The sequence below is a fragment of the Lissotriton vulgaris genome, chromosome 7, assembly GCF_964263255.1.
Source record: "Lissotriton vulgaris chromosome 7, aLisVul1.2, whole genome shotgun sequence".
In the NCBI taxonomy this organism is placed as follows: Eukaryota; Metazoa; Chordata; class Amphibia; order Caudata; family Salamandridae; genus Lissotriton; species Lissotriton vulgaris.
In genome coordinates this window covers 42,661,329-42,681,675 of record NC_141695.1, presented here as the reverse complement: position 1 = coordinate 42,681,675, position 20,347 = coordinate 42,661,329, and the positions used below count along the sequence as shown (strand labels likewise).

General features: G+C 46.9%; 1 protein-coding gene across 5 annotated transcripts in view; it reads right to left on the bottom strand.

Annotated features, from left to right (window-relative positions):
• The window catches only part of LOC147700662 (uncharacterized), a 334,569-nt gene that overhangs the window by 245,914 nt on the left and 68,308 nt on the right, over positions 1 to 20,347 (bottom strand). For 3 of the 5 annotated variants that reach the window (XM_086929722.1, XM_086929724.1, XM_086929725.1), the window contains exons 3-4: positions 17,860 to 17,943; positions 4,242 to 4,325 (exon numbers count right to left, since the gene is read on the bottom strand). In XM_086929722.1, the coding sequence (XP_086785848.1) occupies positions 4,242 to 4,325; positions 17,860 to 17,943 (168 nt within the window). The remainder of the gene's footprint in view (positions 1 to 4,241; positions 4,326 to 17,859; positions 17,944 to 20,347) is intronic. The other 2 variants (XM_086929723.1, XM_086929726.1) reach the window with 1 other exon arrangement.

The following is a 20,347-nucleotide window of genomic DNA, read 5'->3' as shown; positions in this document are numbered from 1 at the left end:
TGTAGTCCAGGGGAGGAGCCACCTATCTCGTGATACTTCGAAGACTCTTCCAGGACAACAATGTGCAATCATCCGGACCCAACACTAGGTGGCGGTCTATGCACAGATATGAATTCAGCAGCCCACATGCCTCGAACAGCTATATTTCTGTTCGTCGAACTAAAAATGCTACGTACCACCTGTTGGCCTTGGCCCTCGCTGCAGAGTTATCCGCAAATCTTATGCCCTCTCTCTCCTGTTTTCTGAACTTTTAGGACTCTGTGCACTTGACTACTGATAACCAGTGATAACGTGATTGACCTCTCTCCCTAAAGCATGGTAAAACTGGCTTACACCTGATAAGCATATTTAATTTACTTATAACACATTTTGTGATATCCCCTGTAAACATATAATGCTCATATTTAAGTATTATATTTGTTTATAGATTGTTGGGTATAGAACATTAAATATTTTCCAGTAAGGTTGAAGGCAGTTGGTCTGAGGATGCTGACTGGTGTGGTGGTGTAGCAGCTCATTCCTCATGCCCATTCAAGAAATATATTTCAATGACGTACATATCTGTGTGCTGAAATTACTACAACTTTGTTGGTAGTGAGCATTTAACTTACAAGCTACTCACAACAGACCTGTGTGTCATTTGTAATATTCCCAGTGTGATGCAAGTACGTTGGACTTTCCATGAGTACTCACTGATGGTTAAGGTGGAGGTGCTTCCAAGACTTTTCACTTCCTGCGTGCAAGTCTAGTTAGCCTGTTGCAGTGTGAGGGGCTGGACTTACTAGCTGCACACATCGAGGGGAGCTGGAAAGCAAGAGCTTTGTTTTGTGTAAACTGGGTGGGCCTTTTGGCATAAAGAAAATTTAGAAGCAGCCATTTTGGAGTCTATTGGAATGCAAGAATTTATATGCGATATGGTGGCATGCTGAGTGGCCGTTTTAGATTGGGAAGACTCACTCTTACATGGAAACCATTTTAGTTCTGGAAGAGGCAGATGATTGCTATTATGCACAATTGAATTGTGCCCGGCCAATATGGCCAATGTAAAGCATGCCCCAGACCATTGAAGGAGCCACTTTCACACACAACAATAGAACACACAAGCTGCCAAATTTTTCCAATTGCAATAGCACCAACGTGATATACACCATTCGTTGCCCCTGTGGTCTACTCTGTGTGGGACAGACCACCCAGAAAGTAAAGGCAAGAATATTACAACACATGAGTAGGGTAAGGTGCAAGGTACAGGGATCTCCCTTAGTAGATTACTTTGTGACACATAACCATCCCCCAGAGAGCATACGATGGTGGGTAATTGAGAAAATCGGTCTCCAGTCGAGAGAAGGGTCCGTATCAGTGGCCCTCAACTTCAAGGAATGTAGGTGGATCCATTCCCTTAATACGGTAATGGAGGGACTCAACGAGCTAGAGGAGACCTCAAGACAAATGGCCAACTATAACACCTAAGTGGCCTAAGCTTACACGTACCATTTAAGGGCTTTTGTATCATACATTATATATGTTTAATGTGGCTTAATCATGCATGTATAATTTCAGATAGTCTATGTACACACATCATATGTGTGTAATGTTGCATGAACGACTGGCACAATTACAACGGTGCGAGTCTTTACATCTGCATAATTACATGTTGCATGAGCGCCTCGCCTGTAAATCTGCATTATTGACTGACCTGTTGCATGAGTGCATAGTACAACAACAATGGTGCACTGTCAGTATATAATGTTTAACAGTCTTTTGTATGTGCACTTTTGATAGATATGAGAGTATCGTTAGTACAATAATAAATGCAACTTGTCTGGGATCAGTTATATTGTACCAATTGGCTTCAAGACGGATATGTGTTGTCTTTAACGTTTGATTTCACATAGACTGCATGAGCACTTTTAATTTCAACAAATGTGCATTTATTCGATCAGTAACCAGCATGTGATGCTTCATAACTGTACACAAATGTATTATCTCCAAGTTTCCATTGTAGATAGGTAACTGCGCTTTTGAACCCCCGCAATCGATAGAATTGTAACTGACTCTTGTATGCGTGCTATTTGTTGAACCATTCGTGGTATCTACGTGACATCGTTTTTCACACATTCTAAACGGCCAAATAGAGGGTGCTTAGCAACCGGGCTGGCTAGCATCCAGCTGCTGCTCAACCTAACACTACCTGCACGCGTACGTTATTCATGTTTTAACAGCCATATCTCTGTTCTGCCATGGAGACTCCCTGACAAATTGCAGCGTTCTGCCAGGACTAATGCCTGAGAACACCACATACTATCCGAGGTGCTTAAAGTAACAAATCAAGGTAAGTGATTTCAAAGGGGCCTTTCTTTTCAAATGGTGCGAGAGTTCATTGTTTGATAAGCCTGAACAAGGGGCTCTAATCTTAATCCCTCTCCCGGTTCTTTCTCTACAGAATGGCCCTTCAATTTACATCACCTCAAGTAAGCGCCTGAGCACGAGCATTTTCGAATAGCGGGTCTATTAGTTACTGCTTTGGCCATCATACCGACTTTGGTGAGTTTTTGATCATCAGATCCTTAATCACGTAATGATGCGAATGTTCTAGTTCGACATGATCGCACAAGCGTGTCTAATCCTAATTACCCTCCCGGTTCTTTCTAAACAGAACCAGCCTGTGATTCACATCACCACAATCAAGGGCCCGAGTGTGCTTTTAGAGATGAGTGAGCATTTCCGACAAGCGGGTGTATTAATTACTGCTCCAGCCATCATACTGACTTTGGTGAGTTCCCGACCATCAGAGCCATAAACACGCAGTGTGTGTCTTAAGATGGGTCTCAGCGGGAATGTTTGTAAATACCAATCCTGCCCTTCCCTTTGTTAGGTCTCGCCTATGCAGTGCGCATGCGCTGATTTGGAGGAGAACTCTTGTAATCGATTCCGTTTCGAGGCCAAAAACGTGCATGCATTGCATTGCTTTCAATGACAACTCTTGCACGTTTGGCGTTTCCCTTGCGGGAGCGAGCTTTGAAACCATCTGTTTATAATTAACTTTCAAACAGATGGTGACTTTGTTCGCTTGAGCAAGGAAACACTGTGTGTGCTCTGGGCTGCACTCCCCACACCCCTCCCACTTGGTTTATTGCCTCCTGTCACACGCCCATACTCATCTTAACCTGCCTTCCTTCTCCCACTCTTTCCTTACCCCTTCTTTCCGTTTCCCCTGCTTTTTCCCCTAACTGCTTCTTCTCTTCTCTCCCACTTAACCGGTCTCTCTACCTCCCTACCTCGTCCATTATCCCATTTGGTATCGCTTTGTTTGCCCTAAATTGGCAGGTATGCCAGACATGGGTCCCTTGCTCACTTTGCCACTGGACTCAAGCTAGCCTGGCTGATGATGGCTGATTAGCCAAAAAACAGTCAAAGGATGCTTATTTCCAGTCCAGGGAAGACATGGCTTGGCAGTTCTGGCTGGACTGTTCCCATGAGGCACAGGGTCAGACTGATTTGCATATGGCCATGTCTGAACTGGGGTGGTGGTGTGAGCTGAAGAATGATGATGGATTCAACCCAGATCAGTTGACTGGGGGTGAGTGTTTGATTTGCTCAAACGCTCCGTCCATCATCCCCTTTGGTATCGCTTTGTTCACCCTAAGATAGCAGGGTATGCCCAGACGTGGGTCCCTTGCTCACTTTGCCACTGGACTTAAGATAGCCTGGCTGATGACAGCTGATTAGCCAGAAATCGGTCCCAGGATGCGTGTTTCTGGTCTGGAAGACATGGCTTGGCAGTTCGGACTGGACTGTTCCCGTGAGGCACAGGGTCATTCTGATTTGCATGTGGCCATGTCTGAACTGGGTTGGTGGAGTGAGCTAAAGAATGATTATGGATTAAACCCAGATCAGTTGACTGGGGGTGAGTGTTTGATTTGCTCAAACGCTCCGTCCATCATCCCCTTTGGTATCTCTAACTTGTAACAAATGGCACTACTAGAGCCACATTCTACTCCATTATGATTGCTGGAAGGAATCTATGGAAAACGATGAAGTTTCCAGGCAACGTGGAACAAGCAGGAACATTCCAGCACATTTTGGATCATTCAGGAAAGTCTCAGCTGCCATTGTGAGAGCAAGATGTATAAAAGCCAAGTGAGAACAAGATGTATAAAAGCTCGCCCATTCAAACACTCTTTGTTTGGCAATCTTTCTTCGTGAGCAAAATTGTTACTTGCCCAATGTCGCTATAAACCTACCTGATTTCAAGACATCCTGCTTGTTTTGGAGACTTTCTGATTGACTCCTGCTTTCATGTTCAAAGTCTCTGGATTGGTCGCAACCTGAAAGATAAGTAGAAAAAGACAAGTAAGAACCTTTATCTTGAGACACGAAAGAGAGAGAGTTCAAGAATAAAACAAGCAAGAGCTTGCCAACTACACTGTACACATGCAGAACTTAAAACTCAGATTGGCAGAAGGAACCAAAACATTCAGTTGTGACTTCGGCCCTAGGCCGCTCTACTTTTTAAGATTGAGAGAAAAAGCCAGAGCATAGCGTAGCGATCTTGTGTGGAAACAACATTGTAAATCCCAAGAACTCACAAACTCAGGCATAGGAGGCAACAATGCTGTGCACCACTCCTGCTGGATCAGAAGACAACAGGTTAGGGCATCTGTTACCACTACTGACTGAAACCTGTCCTAATAGAAACCTGACAGCCTGTCAACTTCACAGCAAAGTCTTGCTCATTTAAAGGCATTAGCAGTCTGGAAATGCCCAGCTTATATGACTGAGGATTTTACCTTCCAAGTCCGAATTTCTAGAGATGGATCCCAAACCACAAAGGACTTTTCGCCCCTTTTCTCTTTGTTAGAGAGTTATTTTTTCACACCGTCCTAACTTTGCAGTTGTTAACCCTAAACATTCAACCCTCTTTCACCTGACAATCTGTGCCACTTAGCCATTCTAATCAGAACACTGAACCTAGCTATAGCATGTTCAAGATACCTCTGTGATATCTACATTTTTCCTAACAGTTGTCTCATAAGTTTTCAAACTCCAAAGTATCTGAGTTCTGATCTCATAGTATCCTTGGCAAACTATAACAACATTCGAAATAACTCTGCGTGCTCCACAGCATGAACAATTCCTTCCACCTATGATATTAGGTTGATGGTAATCTTATCGCTGATTACAAATGGCAGTCCCACTTCATGAAACATAGAAAATATTACATTACCTGAACACGAAAAATGTCAACATACCTCTTATTTATGAGATGCACCTAAAACATATCAACTGAGTGGGAAAGATGCTCATTGGTAGTTGTACTGTCGAGAATCAAAACCCAACAGATATTTCTACATGTGACTCAAAAAACTGTGGGCTAGCAATTCTTCTCAGAAATACCCCCCTGCATAGGGTGCTTAGGAAACGGATAGATCCTATAGCTATATTTCTGTTCGTCGAACTAAAAATGCTACGTACCACCTGTTGGCCTTGGCCCTCGCTGCAGAGTTATCCGCAAATCTTATGCCCTCTCTCTCCTGTTTTCTGAACTTTTAGGACTCTGTGCACTTGACTACTGGTAACCAGTGATAACGTGATTGACCTCTCTCCCTAAAGCATGGTAAAACTGGCTTACACCTGATAAGCATATTTAATTTACTTATAACACATTTTGTGATATCCCCTGTAAACATATAATGCTCATATTTAAGTATTATATTTGTCTATAGATTGTTGGGTATAGAACATTAAATATTTTCCAGTAAGGTTGAAGGCAGTTGGTGTGAGGATGCTGACTGGTGTGGTGGTGTAGCAGTTCATTCCTCATGCCCATTCAAGAAATATATTTCAATGACGTACATATCTGTGTTCTGAAATTACTGCAACTTTGTTGGTAGTGAGCATTTAACTTACAAGCTACTCACAACAGACCTGTGTGTCATTTGTAATATTCCCAGTGTGATGCAAGTACGTTGGACTTTCCATGAGTACTCACTGATGGTTAAGGTGGAGTGCTTCCTAGACTTTTCACTTCCTGCGTGCAAGTCTAGTTAGCCTGTTGCAGTGTGAGGGGCTGGACTTTCTAGCTGCACACATCGAGGAGAGCTGGAAAGCAAGAGCTTTGTTTTGTGTAAACTGGATGGGCCTTTTGGCATAAAGAAAATTCAGAAGCAGCCATTTTGGAGTCTATTGGAATGCAAGAATTTATATGCGATATGGTGGCATGCTGAGTGGCCATTTTAGATTAGGAAGACTCACTCTTACATGGAAACCATTTTAGTTCTGGAAGAGGCAGATGATTGCTATTATGCACAATTGAATTGTGCCCGGCCAATGTGGCCATTGTAAAGCATGCCCCAGACCATTGAAGGAGCCACTTTCACACACAACAACAGAACACACAAGCTGCCAAATTTTTCCAATTGCAATAGCACCAACGTGATATACACCATTCGTTGCCCCTGTGGTCTACTCTGTGTGGGACAGAACACCCAGAAAGTAAAGGCAAGAATATTACAACACATGAGTAGGGTAAGGTGCAAGGTACAGGGACCTCCTTAGTAGATTACTTTGTGACACATAACCATCCCCCAGAGAGCATACAATGGTGGGTAATTGAGAAAATCGGTCTCCAGCCAAGAGGAGGGTCCGTATCAGTGGCCCTCAACTTCAAGGAATGTAGGTGGATCCATTACCTTAATACGGTAATGGAGGGACTCAACGAGCTAGAGGAGACCTCAAGACAAATGGCCAACTATAACACCTAAGTGGCCTAAGCTTACACATACCATTTAAGGGCTTTTGTATCATACATTATATATGTTTAATGTGGCTTAATCATGCATGTATAATTTCAGATAGTCCATATATTAAACATCATATGTGTGTAATGTTGCATAACGAATATGCTACTTACCAGTATGCATCTGTTCTTGGCATGTAGGGCTGCTGACATTCATATCTGTGCATAGATCGCCGCCTAGTGTTGGGTCCGGATGATCGCACATTGTTGTCCTGGAAGAGTCTTCGAAGTATCACGAGATAGGTGGCTCCTCCCCTGGACTACAGAGCGCATGGGCATCAACTCCATCCCCAGATTGTTTTTAGCCATTGTGGCAAAGATGGAGTGTAACTCAGTGAGTGATAACCATGCTAAGAGTGATTCTGAGTGCTGCAGCCGCTACAGGCGCCGGGGAGGAGGGCGGGCGATATGAATGTCAGTAGCCCTACATGCCAAGAACAGATGCATACTGGTAAGTAGCATATTCGGTTCGAGGCATGTGGGCTGCTGAATTCATATCTGTGCATAGAATACATAGCAGTCCCTCCATTAGCGGCGGCCGCCTGTGCCAGCTGCAGCAGTTTGAAAAAGTGTTTTTAGAACAGCCTGCCCTACAGCTACCTGCTGTTTGGAGTGCACATTTACACAGTAGTGTTTTGTAAATGTGTGTGTGGTAGACCATGTGGCTGCTCTACATATGTCTTCTAAAGGAATATTTCCAAGAAAAGCCATGGAGGCCCCCAACTTTCGGGTGGAGTGGGCCCGTGGGGGGACCGTTAAAGTGCGCTTGGCTTTTTGATAGCAAATTTGAATGCACTTAACGATCCACATGGTTATACCTGCTTTGGAAATGGGGTTGCCTTTGTGTTGTGGCGAAAAGGCAACAAATAGTTGTTTTGTCTTCCAAAAATCTTTGGTCCTATCAATGTAGTACATTAAGGCTCCTTTGACGTCTAGTGTGTGGAGCATTCTCTCCGCCACTGACTCGGGATTTTGGAAGAACACAGGCAGTTCTATAGTCTGATTGATATGGAACTGTGAAACCACCTTAGGAAGAAACCTAGGGTTAGTGCGAAGCACCACCCTGTTGGAGTGAATTTGTATGAATGGCTCTTGGATAGTTAGTGCCTGGAGTTCACTAACGCGTCGCAGCGATGTAATCGCTATCAGGAAAGCCACCTTTCATGTTAAGAACTGAATCTCGCATGAATGTAGAGGCTCAAAAGGTGGACCCATTAGTCTGGTAAGGACCACATTTAGGTTCCATTCAGGAGCCGGTGGGGTCCGGGGAGGAATGACTCGTTTGAGTCCTTCCAGAAAGGCTTTGATGGCAGGCACTCTGAAAAGTGAGAGATGCTGCCTGTTTTGGAGATAAGTTGCTATTGCTGACAAATGTATACGAATGGAAGCATAGGCCAGATTGCATTTGTATAGATGTAACAGATAACAAATGATGTTGTGATTAGACGCGTCAAGCGGGTTGATGTTGTGGTCTGCACAATAAATGACAAACCGCTTCCATTTTGCCGCATAGCATGCTCTGGTGGTGGGCCTCCTAGCCTCTCTTATGATATCCATACAGTCGGGAGGCAAGTTGAGGTAGCCAAATTCTAAGACCTCAGGAGCCGGATCGCCAGGTTGAGCTGTTGCGGATCTGGGTGCTGAATGTCGCCATGGCTCTGCGTCAAAAGCCTGGGTGTGAGGTGCAGCCTTTGATGCGGTACCACGGATAGTTCTAGAAACGTGGTGTACCATGGTTGGCGTGCCCACGTTGGAGCAACCAGGATGAGTGTCATCGAGTGTTGCTTCAGCTTGCGTGCCACCAGCGGTATTAGAGGTGCTGGGGGAAAGCGTACGCAAATATGCCTGACCAGTTCATCCATATCGCATTGCCCTGCGACTGTGGGTGTGTGAACCTGGCGGCAAAGCTTTGGCATTTGGCATTTTCCTTTGTGGCGAACAGGTCAATCTCTGGATGACCCCATGTAGGAAAGTAGGGTCTGCTATCCTATGGTCACCCCAAATTTTTGCTTTTTGCTTCACTGGTTTCTGACTTAATGTGGCTGTGGGCCTGCTAATCAGACCCACAGCCTGCTGTTCTCTCTCTAAATTACTGCCAATGCACTTTAGGTGCATTACGAATTGGAACTGGTTCACCTTATGAGCCCCTGTAGTAGTGTACCCTAGGTACCCAGGGCATAGGTGTATCCAAGGCCTACCAGGGGCTGCAGCATGTATTATGCCACCCCTGGCCTGGCCTCCATATTTGACACAACTGGCTGATCACTCAGCTGGGGTAAGTTGGTGTAATCACCTCTTACTTAGGTACAGTATGCCTGTGCCTAACCCTAAACTGGACGAATTTGTTCCTATCAGCCACTCCTATGGAAGGCCTTAATATTCCTGGAGGCAGAGTGCTTGGAAATATGTGAGATGGTGCTCTAGCATGAGCTGAGCCTGTCTGCAGCGGTCGGGAACCACTCCCTAAGCTGTTCAGGGATATTGCCATACCATATACTCTTAAGTGCATTATAATCCTCGCGGTTATATGCTATGTTTGGTTTGGCTTTATCAAAACATGTCGAGTAAGGTGTCATACGAATTGGAATACTATCCCCTCGCCAGTTCTGGCGACGGGGATAGCATTCCACCCTTCTAGAGGGACACGACATGTGTGTAGCCTTAACCCCGGTTAAAGTTAAACAGAGCCTCAGCATCACAAAATGGATGCTGCCACCACAGACACGAGTCTGGCCTCCTGCTGCTGACCGAAACTCGGCAGATGGTGGCCTGGACAAAGGGTTTCCTGCCTTGCGAGGTGCGAGCACCACCCCAGACAGGGTTTTGTGTATTGGGTAGGACAGGGCTGAATAGAATCAGACATGCCCGGGGCACACAAGGTGTCCCCGTGCATAGGCCAGTCCAAACCGGTCCTGGGACTTTCCAGACCCAGGCTTGGTGCGGAACTGGACAAAGGAAAGGGGGTGTAACCGCCCCCCTTCCTGGTTCCTCCCAGAGGAGGGACCTAGTAGATGATCCACCCCTCAGATTGGGAATAAGAGTGGGAGCAGTGCCATTGCACAGCAGATCATCCTGAATCAACTTAAAACTAAGAAGACGACTGGACTTCGACATTCTGCTGCTCAGAAGACTGAAGAAGAATCTCCCTTGTGGCCTAGGAGTGGCCACCCTGTGAACACAGGTACCAACCAGCAACTCGACGTCTGCTTTGCCGCCGCCTCCCGCCGGAGCCCGAGCCCAGAGCCTGACAAGAACCAGACTCCCAGACCTCTCAGAGCCCGATCCACAGTCCCTGCAAAGAAGGGACCCGTGGAGGCACCGAGTGACGTGGGACCGGACCTCTTGGAAGACACTCGAAAAGCTGACTGCGCAGCTTCTGAGGCATCCTCGATGTTGTGCTTTGGGGACTGAGAACCCCCACCACCGAGCAGCCCTTGCACCGAAGATCAGCCCTCCAGCATCTCCACGATCTGCGTGGGGCCCTTTTGCATTGTGCCACTCGACGCGCCATCCCGGCCACTAGCCACGTGGTCAGCGGCCATCTTGGCGACGAAACCGACGATTTACACAGCAGGTCTGGTTGCTCCAGACCTACCCAAGCTCCTGTAAAAAGGAGCACCCGCTCTGACCTTGCTGGTCCGAGTGTTAAGCATCTTTCAACTTCTGCGTGGCTTGCATTTGCCAAGGCCTGTTTGCTCCGATCAAGTTGCCGACACCGCCAACAGCGAGAAGACTGCGTGGGACAGCTCGTGACCGACTCCTGGACGTCCTCGACCCCGGGTGTCCACGTGGCTGCAGAGAGAAGCTACCCGACAACGCCTGTTTGCACCCGACATCGCCTGGTTCCAATCTGGTTCCACGGTAGTCACTGGCTAGTGACTTTGAACACTGTCCCCTCTGCTTTCAGGTCTTCACATCTTCAGATCCACCCTTGGATCCACCGGAACTCTTCACATCGAGCCGCCTGCAGCATCTTCAGCTCCAAGCACCATCGACCAGCGTGACGAAACCCGACACTACTTCGACCCTGTGCACCCGCTTCCTGTGGGTGAGGTAACTCAGCTCCGCTGGTGCTCCTGCACTGGTACACATCTCAAGGGCCTGTGTCTTAAGTTTCAGCTCCGTAGGTCACTCGGAAAGGTTCCTAACTTTCTAACTTTGTACTTTTAACGCACCATAGACTTTGCATTGTAAAGTGCGTGCACTTTGAACACTGCACCCGAGTCCCGCGGGCCTTTCCCGACTTAGTCACTGCTAGTCTCGAATAGCTCCAGCGATTCCCAAGGCCCTAGGCCTGTTCCCTTTCCTATTGGTATCTCTTATACCACTTTCTTAGTATATGGTTTAGGTGGCCCCTAGGGCTCATCCATATTGTGCAACTTTTGTGTATTTTAAACTGTCTTGTGATTTAACGCTTGTGCTTCTGTGCTCCTAAAGAGTCCAGGGGATTTTATAGTTAATAAATCAATATATATTTTCAATATATATCTGTGTGGTGTCCCTTTCATTTGGTATTCAAGGGGGTTGTGTATGGTATAACAGCTGGCTTCACATGCCTTTCAGAGTTTAGCCTAAGACTGCTTTGTCCACGTTACCACTAGGATAACTGGTCTACAAGGTTGAATTACAACCATCATCATAAGGGTTGCTTGGCATGGTACAAAGTGATCACTAGAATTAGTGAGCATTATATACCAGGCCAACTTCTCACACCCCACTGCTGGAAGTACGGGTGGAGTACTGGTGGATATATCTCCCACTCGTGCATTTGGTGGCTGTACCTGCTGAGCAGGTCCGCAATCTGATTGTCTTTGCCTGGGAGGTGTTCCGCCATGAGGAAGATGTTCCTTTGAATGGCCCACTTCCACATGCTTTGAGCTAGATGAGACAAATGTGGAGAGTGTGTACCTCCCTGCTTCTGAATGTAGTACATGGCCGTCATGTTGTCCATCTGGATCAACACGACCTTGTTGCACATATGTACTTTGAATGCTTTCATTGCCATGAAGATAGCCATCAGTTCTAGAAGGTTGATGTGCATCTTCTTTTGCTGCGTTGTTCATAGTCCCTGCACTGTGTAGTGGAGTACATGAGCTCCCCATTCTTGGAGAGATGCGTCCGTTGTCAGAATGATCTGTGGCACAGGCTCCCGGAACAGTCGTCCCCTGCAAAGGTTTTGTGGATTCCACCAATGAAGAGAGTTGTATGCACGACCAGTTATCAACACTAGGTCTTTCAACTGTCCGTGAGCCTGATTCCACTGACGTGCTAAGCACTCCTGAAGCGGACGCATATGTAGTCTCGCGTGCGGGACTATGAAGATACAGGAGGCCATCATGCCTATCAACTGCATGAACACTCGTGCCGGAAGCGAGTGTTGCGGTCTGAATTTTTGTATCAGCAATTGAATGCCGTTGATCCTCACTGAATTTGGCTGTGCTTTGGCTGCTAGAGTGTCTATTGTCGCGCCCAGATACTGTCGTACGTGGGCGGGCTGAAGGTTGGACTTTGGGTAATTCAGTGAGAATCCCAGATCCTGAAGAAGGTGAATGGTGTGGGACATGTGGGCGGCACACTGCTTGGCCGACTTTGCTTGGATAAGCCAGTCGTCCAGATAAGGGTAGACGTGAATATTCTGTCTCTGTAGGTGTGCAGCCACTGTCGCCAGGCACTTTGTAAACACCCTGGGTGCCGTCGTCACTCCGAAAGGGAGGACCTTGAATTGTTAATGCTGATTCTGAATGGTGAATCTGATGTATTTTCTGTGTGACGGGTGTAGCGGAATATGAAAGTATGCATCCTTCAGATCTAATGTTGTGAGGAAATCTCCCTGACTGAGCAACGGTAGGACCTGCTGCAGTGTTAGCATGTGAAAGTGTTCTGATAGAATGTACTGGTTTAGGAGTCTGAGGTCCAGTATGGGTCTGAGGGACCCGTCCTTTTTTGGGATTAAGAAGTACAGTGAGTACACTCCTGTACTTCTTTCTTCCACAGGCACGAGTTCGATTGCCCCTTTTTGCAGCATGACGAGTACCTCCTGCTGCAATAAGTACAAATGCTCTGTGGACATAGGACGGTGTCTTGGGGGTATGTTGGGTGGAGTGGATGTTAACTCCAGACAATAATCATACTGGATAAGTTTCCTGACCCACCTGTCTGTGGTGATGGACTTCCAGACTGGCAGGAACTGTTGAATTCTCCCCCGACAGGTGTTGTATGGTCGGGGGGCAGTGACAAGGCGTCACTGTTTGTTAGTGGCGGAGGACCTGGAGCTGTTGTTTCCACGACCTCTGCCCTTGGCGCTGTTTCCACGATAACCACCTCTACTTTGTTTGGTGTATGTGGTTTGCGCGCCACCTTTATTGTACTGTGTTTGCTGGGACAGCTGGCCTCTGGAAACACCTCTATTGCCTGAGCGACGAAAAGAACCACCCCTGAACTGCTGCGACTGGAGTACCCCCATATACTTTGCTGTTTCAGTGTCCTTTTTGATCTTTTCCAAGGTGGTGTCCTCCTCTGGGCCAAATAAATGATCAGGGTTTACAGGCTGATTTAGTATGGCGGTCTGTATCTCTGGCTTGAACCCGGAGATCCTGAGCCAGGCATGTCGCCTCAACATCACGCTAGTGTTAGCGGCTCTGGCCGCGGTGTCTGTTGCGTCCAGTGCACATTTGATAGAAGCATTTGATATGAGCTTCCCTTCCTGTATGAGCATCTCAGCTGCCTCCTTATATTCATCTGGTAGATGCTGTAACAGGGTCTCCAGTGTGTCGTAATGGGCCCTGTCATACCTGGCTAAGAGTGCCTGAGTGTTTGAAATGCGCCAGATATTGGCCGCTTGAGCTGCCACCCTTTTCCCTGATGCCTCTAGCACCTTAGATTCTTTATCTGGGGGAGGAGCATCACCCGTTGTTTGTGAATTAGCCCTCTTCCGGGCATTAGAAACAACAAGAGAGTCCAACGGCAACTGTCCCTTAATGTAGGTAGGGTCCCCAGGCGCCGGTTTGTACTTCTTTTCAATCCTGGGGTTTATCACCCTGGCTCTTGTAGGCTCCTTAAATATTTCCCCAGCATGTTTCAAGACACCCTTCAACATAGGCAGAGTCTTGACAGTCCTCTCTGAGGTGGAAAAGGTGTCGAACAGAAAGTCCACTTCAATAGGGTCAGCATGGAGCTGGACGTCATGATTCTTGGCTGCCCTTTCAATGAGTGCATTAAACGCCGCCGAATCCTCAGTAGGCGACGTTTTTACAGCATACACATGAGTGTCTGGAGCAGTGTGTGGATCTCCAGGGTCAGCAGCATCTGCGCAAGGTTCATTAGTATCATCTGGGTCAGTGTCCACAGGATAGCTGCATTCGTCATTATCACCTTCCCCAGTTTCCACATCTGAATAAGTGGGCGAGACATCATGGCCACGTGGAGATACAGGTTCTACAAGAACAGGTGTTGTAGTAGAATCCTTCTTCTTTTTAGTGGGATTTTATAGGACTTCATTGGCTGTTCCAGGGCGATCTTTCGTTTATAAATAGAAAGTCTGCCTGTCTTGGCATCGATAAACTGCTCCTGTTGCTTTTCAAGCGAGGACTGTCGATGCTTTGTGGACGGGACCACATTTGATGGCTTCGGCACCGTGGACCCCTTCTTGGGCACGTCGACGGCCATTTTAGGAACGAAAGCCTTCGGCACCACTTTCGGTGGCAGCGTGAAGTGGATGGGCGCCGACGTCTTTTGAGGCTTATCGGCAGGCTTCGAAGGTGGAGGATCCTTAGGCCCGACAGCCGAAGCCTTGTCCTTGATGCGCTTTAGGGATTCTGCCACCTGCTTCGAGAAGGAGGCGGACGGCTGCGCCGACTCGACAGAATCCTTCGAGGCACCACCAGGCGTGGACTCAGGGGTTGAACCGCTCTTGGCCTTGTCCGGCCGACGCAGAGGCTCGAGAACCTTCTGATCACTGAGTCCTTTGTCTGTGTCGACTGTCTTCGGCGCCGATTTGTTCGGGTCGACGGCATTGACCTTTGCCTTCGGCGTGCCAGACTTTGGCTCGACGCCCTTTAGCGGCCTCTTCGGGTCGATAACGCTCTTCTGCTTCGTCGGTGCCGATAGATCCGAGGACTTCGAGCCGACCAAAGCAATATGCACTTTCGGTTTCGATTTAGCCTCGAGTGCTTTTGGTTGCGTCGACACCGGAGCTTTCACTTTCGGTTTCGATTTCGCAACGTGCGGCTCCTTAGACATGTCCGAAGCCGAGCCTGAAGGCAGGGCCGTAGAACTTATTGGAAGATCTTGGGTAAGGCCTTGTGGCGATCCCTTGACCTGGGCCCCAGTATCAGTTTGTGGGCCTGGCTCCTCGCTCGAGCTATCTTCCATGGCCCCAAAAGCCCCATCGTCGTCTCCTACCTCGTCGACGACGTCTTCCGCATCGAGCATCTCAACATCAGCGTCGTAGCTGGAGTCGACCACCGATGCGGGATCCGACAGGTTTTCTCGAACCTCCCGCTCTGCTCCTTCATCATCCCTGGCATCGAAGATGTCCACCGGTTCAGGTGCCGTCTGCTGGGCTTCCTTGCGCGCAGCGTGCCGATGCAGAAGTGTCTTCTTGGATCGAAAACGGGAACAAGCAATACAGCTGGCTTCATCATGATCCGGCGACAGGCACTTGTTGCACACCGGGTGGACGTCGATGTGGGGGTATTTCGAGTTGCACACGGGACATCTCTTGAACGGGCTCTGTTCCATGATGGTTCGTCGATAAGGCCTCTGGCGTCGACCGGGCCTTCAGCGTCGAAAAGCACGCGGCTCTTCTGGATATCCGGCTCGGGAACTGAGCTGGAACAGAACTGGGCACCGAACGCAAGACAATACCGCCGAAAAAAACTAAAGGCCTTTTGGCTTAAAGAAACTTTTTTATCGATTCCGACTTGAGTGAACCAATATGCATCCAAACCCAATGGCGGAAAAAAACAATCTGAGGATGGAGTCGATGCCCATGCGCACTGTAGTCCAGGGGAGGAGCCACCTATCTCGTGTTACTTCGAAGACTCTTCCAGGACAACAATGTGCGATCATCCGGACCCAACACTAGGCGGCGATCTATGCACAGATATGAATTCAGCAGCCCACATGCCTCGAACTCATGTTTTAACAGCCATATCTGTGGTCTGCCACGGAGACTCCCTGACAAATTGCAGCGTTCTGCCAGGACTAATGCCTGAGAACGCCACATACTATCCGAGGAGCTTAAAGTAACAAATCAAGGTAAGTGATTTCGAAGGGGCCTTTCTTTTCAAATGGTGCGAGAGTTCATTGTTTGATATGCCTGAACAAGGGGCTCTAATCTTAATCCCTCTCCCGGTTATTTCTCTACAGAATCGCCCTTCAATTTACATCACCTCAAGTAAGCGCCTGAGCACGAGCATTTCCGAATAGCGGGTCTATTAATTACCGCTACGGCCATCATACCGACTTTGGTGAGTTTTTGACCATCAGATCCTTAATCACGTAAAGGTGCGAATGTTCTAGTTCGACATGATCAAACAAGCGTGTCTAATCCTAATTACCCTACCGGTTCTTTCTAACAGAACTAGCCTTTGATTCACATCACCACAATCAAGGGCCCGAGTGCGCTTTTAAAGATGAGCGAGCATTTCCGACAAGCGGGTGTATTAATTACTGCTCCTGCCATCATATCGACTTTGGTGAGTTCCCGACCATCAGAGCCATAAACACGCAGTGTGTGTCTTTAGATGGGTCTCAGCGGGAATGTTTGTAAATACCAATCCTGCCCTTCCCTTTGTTAGGTCTCGCCTATGCAGCGCGCATGTGCTGGTTAGGAGGAGAACTCTTGTAATCAATTCCGTTTTGAGGCCATAAACGTGCATGCATTGCATTGCTTTCAATGACAACGCTTGCACGATTGGCATTTCCCTTGAGGGAGCGAGCTTTGAAACCGTCTGTTCGTAATTAACTTTCAAACAGATGGTGACCTTGCTCACTTGAGCAAGGGAAACGCTGTGTGTGCTCTGGGCTGCACTCGCCACACCCCTCCAACTTGGTTTATTGCCTCCTGTCACACGCCCATACTTATCTGAACCTGCCTTCCTTCTCCCAATCTTTCCTTACCCCTTCTTTCCGTTTCGCCTGCTCTTTCCCCTAGCTGCCTTCTCTTCTCTCCCACTTTACCTGTCTCTCTACCTCTCTCTACCTCTCTACCTCGTCCATCATTAGACAGAAAACGGTCCCAGGATGCTTGTTTCCGATCCAGAGAAGACATGGCTTGGCAGTTCGGGCTGGACTGTTCCCATGAGGCACAGAGTCAGATTGATTTGCATATGGCCATGTCCGAACTGGGGTGATGGAGTGAGCTGAAGCATGATGATGGATTCAACTCAGAACAGTTGACTAAGGGTGAGTGTTTAATTTGCTCAAATGCTCCGTCCATCATCCCCTTTGGTATCGCTTTGTTCACCCTAAGATGGCAGGGTATGCCCAGACGTGGGTCCCTTGCTCACTTTGCCACTGGACTTAAGATAGCCTGGCCGATGACAGCTGATTAGCCTGAAATCGGTCCCAGGATGCTTGTTTCCGGTCCAGGGAAGACATGGCTTGGCACTTGGGCTGGATTGTTCCCATGAGGCACAGGATCAGACTGATTTGCATATGGCCATGTCTGAACTGGGGTGGTGGATTGAGCTAAAGAATGATGATGGATTAAACCCAGATCAGTTGAGTGCTTGATTTGCTCAAACGCTCCGTCCATCATCCCCTTTGGTATCTCTAACTTGTAACAAATGGCACTACTAGAGCCACATTCTACTCCATTATGATTGCTGGAAGGAATCTATGGAAAACGATGAAGTTTCCAGGCAACGTGGAACAAGCGGGAACATTCCAGCACATTTTGGATCATTCAGGAAAGTCTCAGCTGCCATCGTGAGAGCAAGATGTATAAAAGCCATGTGAGAAAAAGATGTTTAAAAGCTACGCCCATTCAAACACTCTTTGTTTGGCAATCTTTCTTCGTGAGCAAAATTGTTACTTGCCCAATGTTGCTATGAATCTACCTGATTTCAAGACATCCTGCTTCTGTTGGAGACTTCCTGATTGACTCCTGCTTTCATGTTCAAAGTCTCTGGATTGGTCGCAACCTGAAAGATAAGTAGAAAAAGACAAGTAAGAACCTTTATCTTGAGACACGAAAGAGAGATAGTTCAAGAATAAAACAAGCAAGAGCTTGCCAACTACACTGTACAAATGCAGTTGTGACTTCGGCCCTAGGCCGCTCTACTTTTTAAGATTGAGAGAAATAGCCAGAGCATAGCTAAGCGATCTTGTGTGGAAACAACATTGAAAATCCCAAGAACTCACAAACTCAGGCATAGGTGGCAACAATGCTGTGCACCACTCCGGCTGGATCAGAAGACGACAGGTTAGGGCATCTGTTTCCTCTACTGACTGAAACCTGCCCTAATAGAAACCTGACAGCCTGTCACCTTCACAGCAAAGTCTTGCTCATTTAAAGGCATTACCAGTCTGGAAATGCAAGGCATATATGACTGAGGATTTTACCTTCCAAGGCCGAATTTCTAGAGATGGATCCCTAACCACAAAGGACTTTCCCCCTTTTTCTCTTTATTGGAGAGTTATTTTTCACACCTTCCTAACTTTGCAGTTGTTAACCCAAAACATTCAACCCTCTTTCACCTGACACTCTGTGCCACTTAGCCATTCTAATCAGAACACTGAACCTAGCTATAGCATGTTCAAGATACCTCTGTGATATCTAAATTTTTCCTAACAGTTGTCTCATAAGTTTTCAAACTCCAAAGTATCTGAGTTATGATATCATAGTATCCTTGGCAAACTATAACAAGATTTGAAATAACCCTGCGTACTCTACACCATGAACAATTCCTTCCACCTATGATACTAGGTTGATGGTAATCTTATCGCTGATTACAAATGGCAGTCCCACTTCATGAAACATTGCATTACCTGAACACGAAAAATGTCAACATACCTCTTGTTTATGAGATGCACCTATAACAAATCAACTGAGTGGGAAAGATGCTCATTGGTAGTTGTACAGTCGAGAATCAAAACCCAACAGATATATCTACATGTGACTCAAAAAACTGTGGACTAGCAATCCTTCTCAGAAATACCCCCCTGCATAGGGTGCTTAGGAAACGGATAGATCCTATAGCTATATTTGTGTTCGTCGAACTTAAAATGCTACGTACCACCTGTTGGCCTTGGCCCTCGCTGCAGAGTTATCAGCAAATCTTATGCCCTCTCTCTCCTGTTTTCTGAACTTTTAGGACCCTGTGCACTTGACTACTGGTAACCAGTGATAACGTGATTGACCTCTCTCCCTAAAGCATGGTACAACTGGCTTACACCTGATAAGCATATATTATTTACTTATAACACATTTTGTGATATCCCCTGTAAACATATAATGCTCATATTTAAGTATTATATTTGTCTATAGATTGTTGGGTATAGAACATTAAATATTTTCCAGTAAGGTTGAAGGCAGTTGGACGATACTTAGGAGGGAAGAAGCAAGAGGTCTTAGGAAGTTCCCTATCTCCTTGGAATGGGAAGCTATGCTCATTACACTGGAGGGGGAAGACCAAACACAACTGGGAGACAATGAACAGGAGAATTAGATGGGAATAGTACTGCTGCGTCTGGCACACAACACTGTGCCCAGACCCCACTCACATTCCCCTACGCTAACCACTACTACACGGTAGAGTGACCCACGCAATGGCACATATTAGCACCTATGCTTACAGGGAAGGGACCCATTTTCACCTTTTCATTTCAATGATTACCCCTGATGGATGGCCGGGAGACGACTAGTTTTTTGTTGGAAGAGGGTGGGGGGAGGTGGGGGGATGGGGGATTGTTTGTTTTATAATATTTGATTACCTTATACAGTGACTATCCTAGCAATTTGAGACGATTTCTATGTAACGTTATGATACAATATGTGATGGTTACCGCTGTAAGAGATGGAGATCTGAGTTGGGAAGAAAATATAAAACCCGGCTGGAGCGCTAAGAATAACCAATGTAATATTATGATTGCTGCCAACCAGCTGTGAATAAAGTAAAAAAAAAAAAAAAAAGGTTGAAGGCAGTTGGTGTGAGGATGCTGACTGGTGTGGTGGTGTAGCAGCTCATTCCTCATGTCCATTTAATAAATATATTTCAATGACATACATATCCGTGTGCTGAAATTACTACAACTTTGATGGTAGTGAGCATTTACCTTACAAGCTACTCACAACAGACCTGTGTGTCATTTGTAATATTCCCAGTGTGATGCAAGTACGTTGGACTTTCCATGAGTACTCACTGATGGTTAAGGTGGAGGTGCTTCCAAGACTTTTCACTTCCTGCGTTCAAGTCTAGTTAGCCTGTTGCAGTGTGAGGGGCTGGACTTACTAGCTGCACACATCGAGGAGAGCTGGAAAGCAAGAGCTTTGTTTTGTGTAAACTGGGTGGGCCTTTTGGCATAAAGAAAATTAAGAAGCAGCCA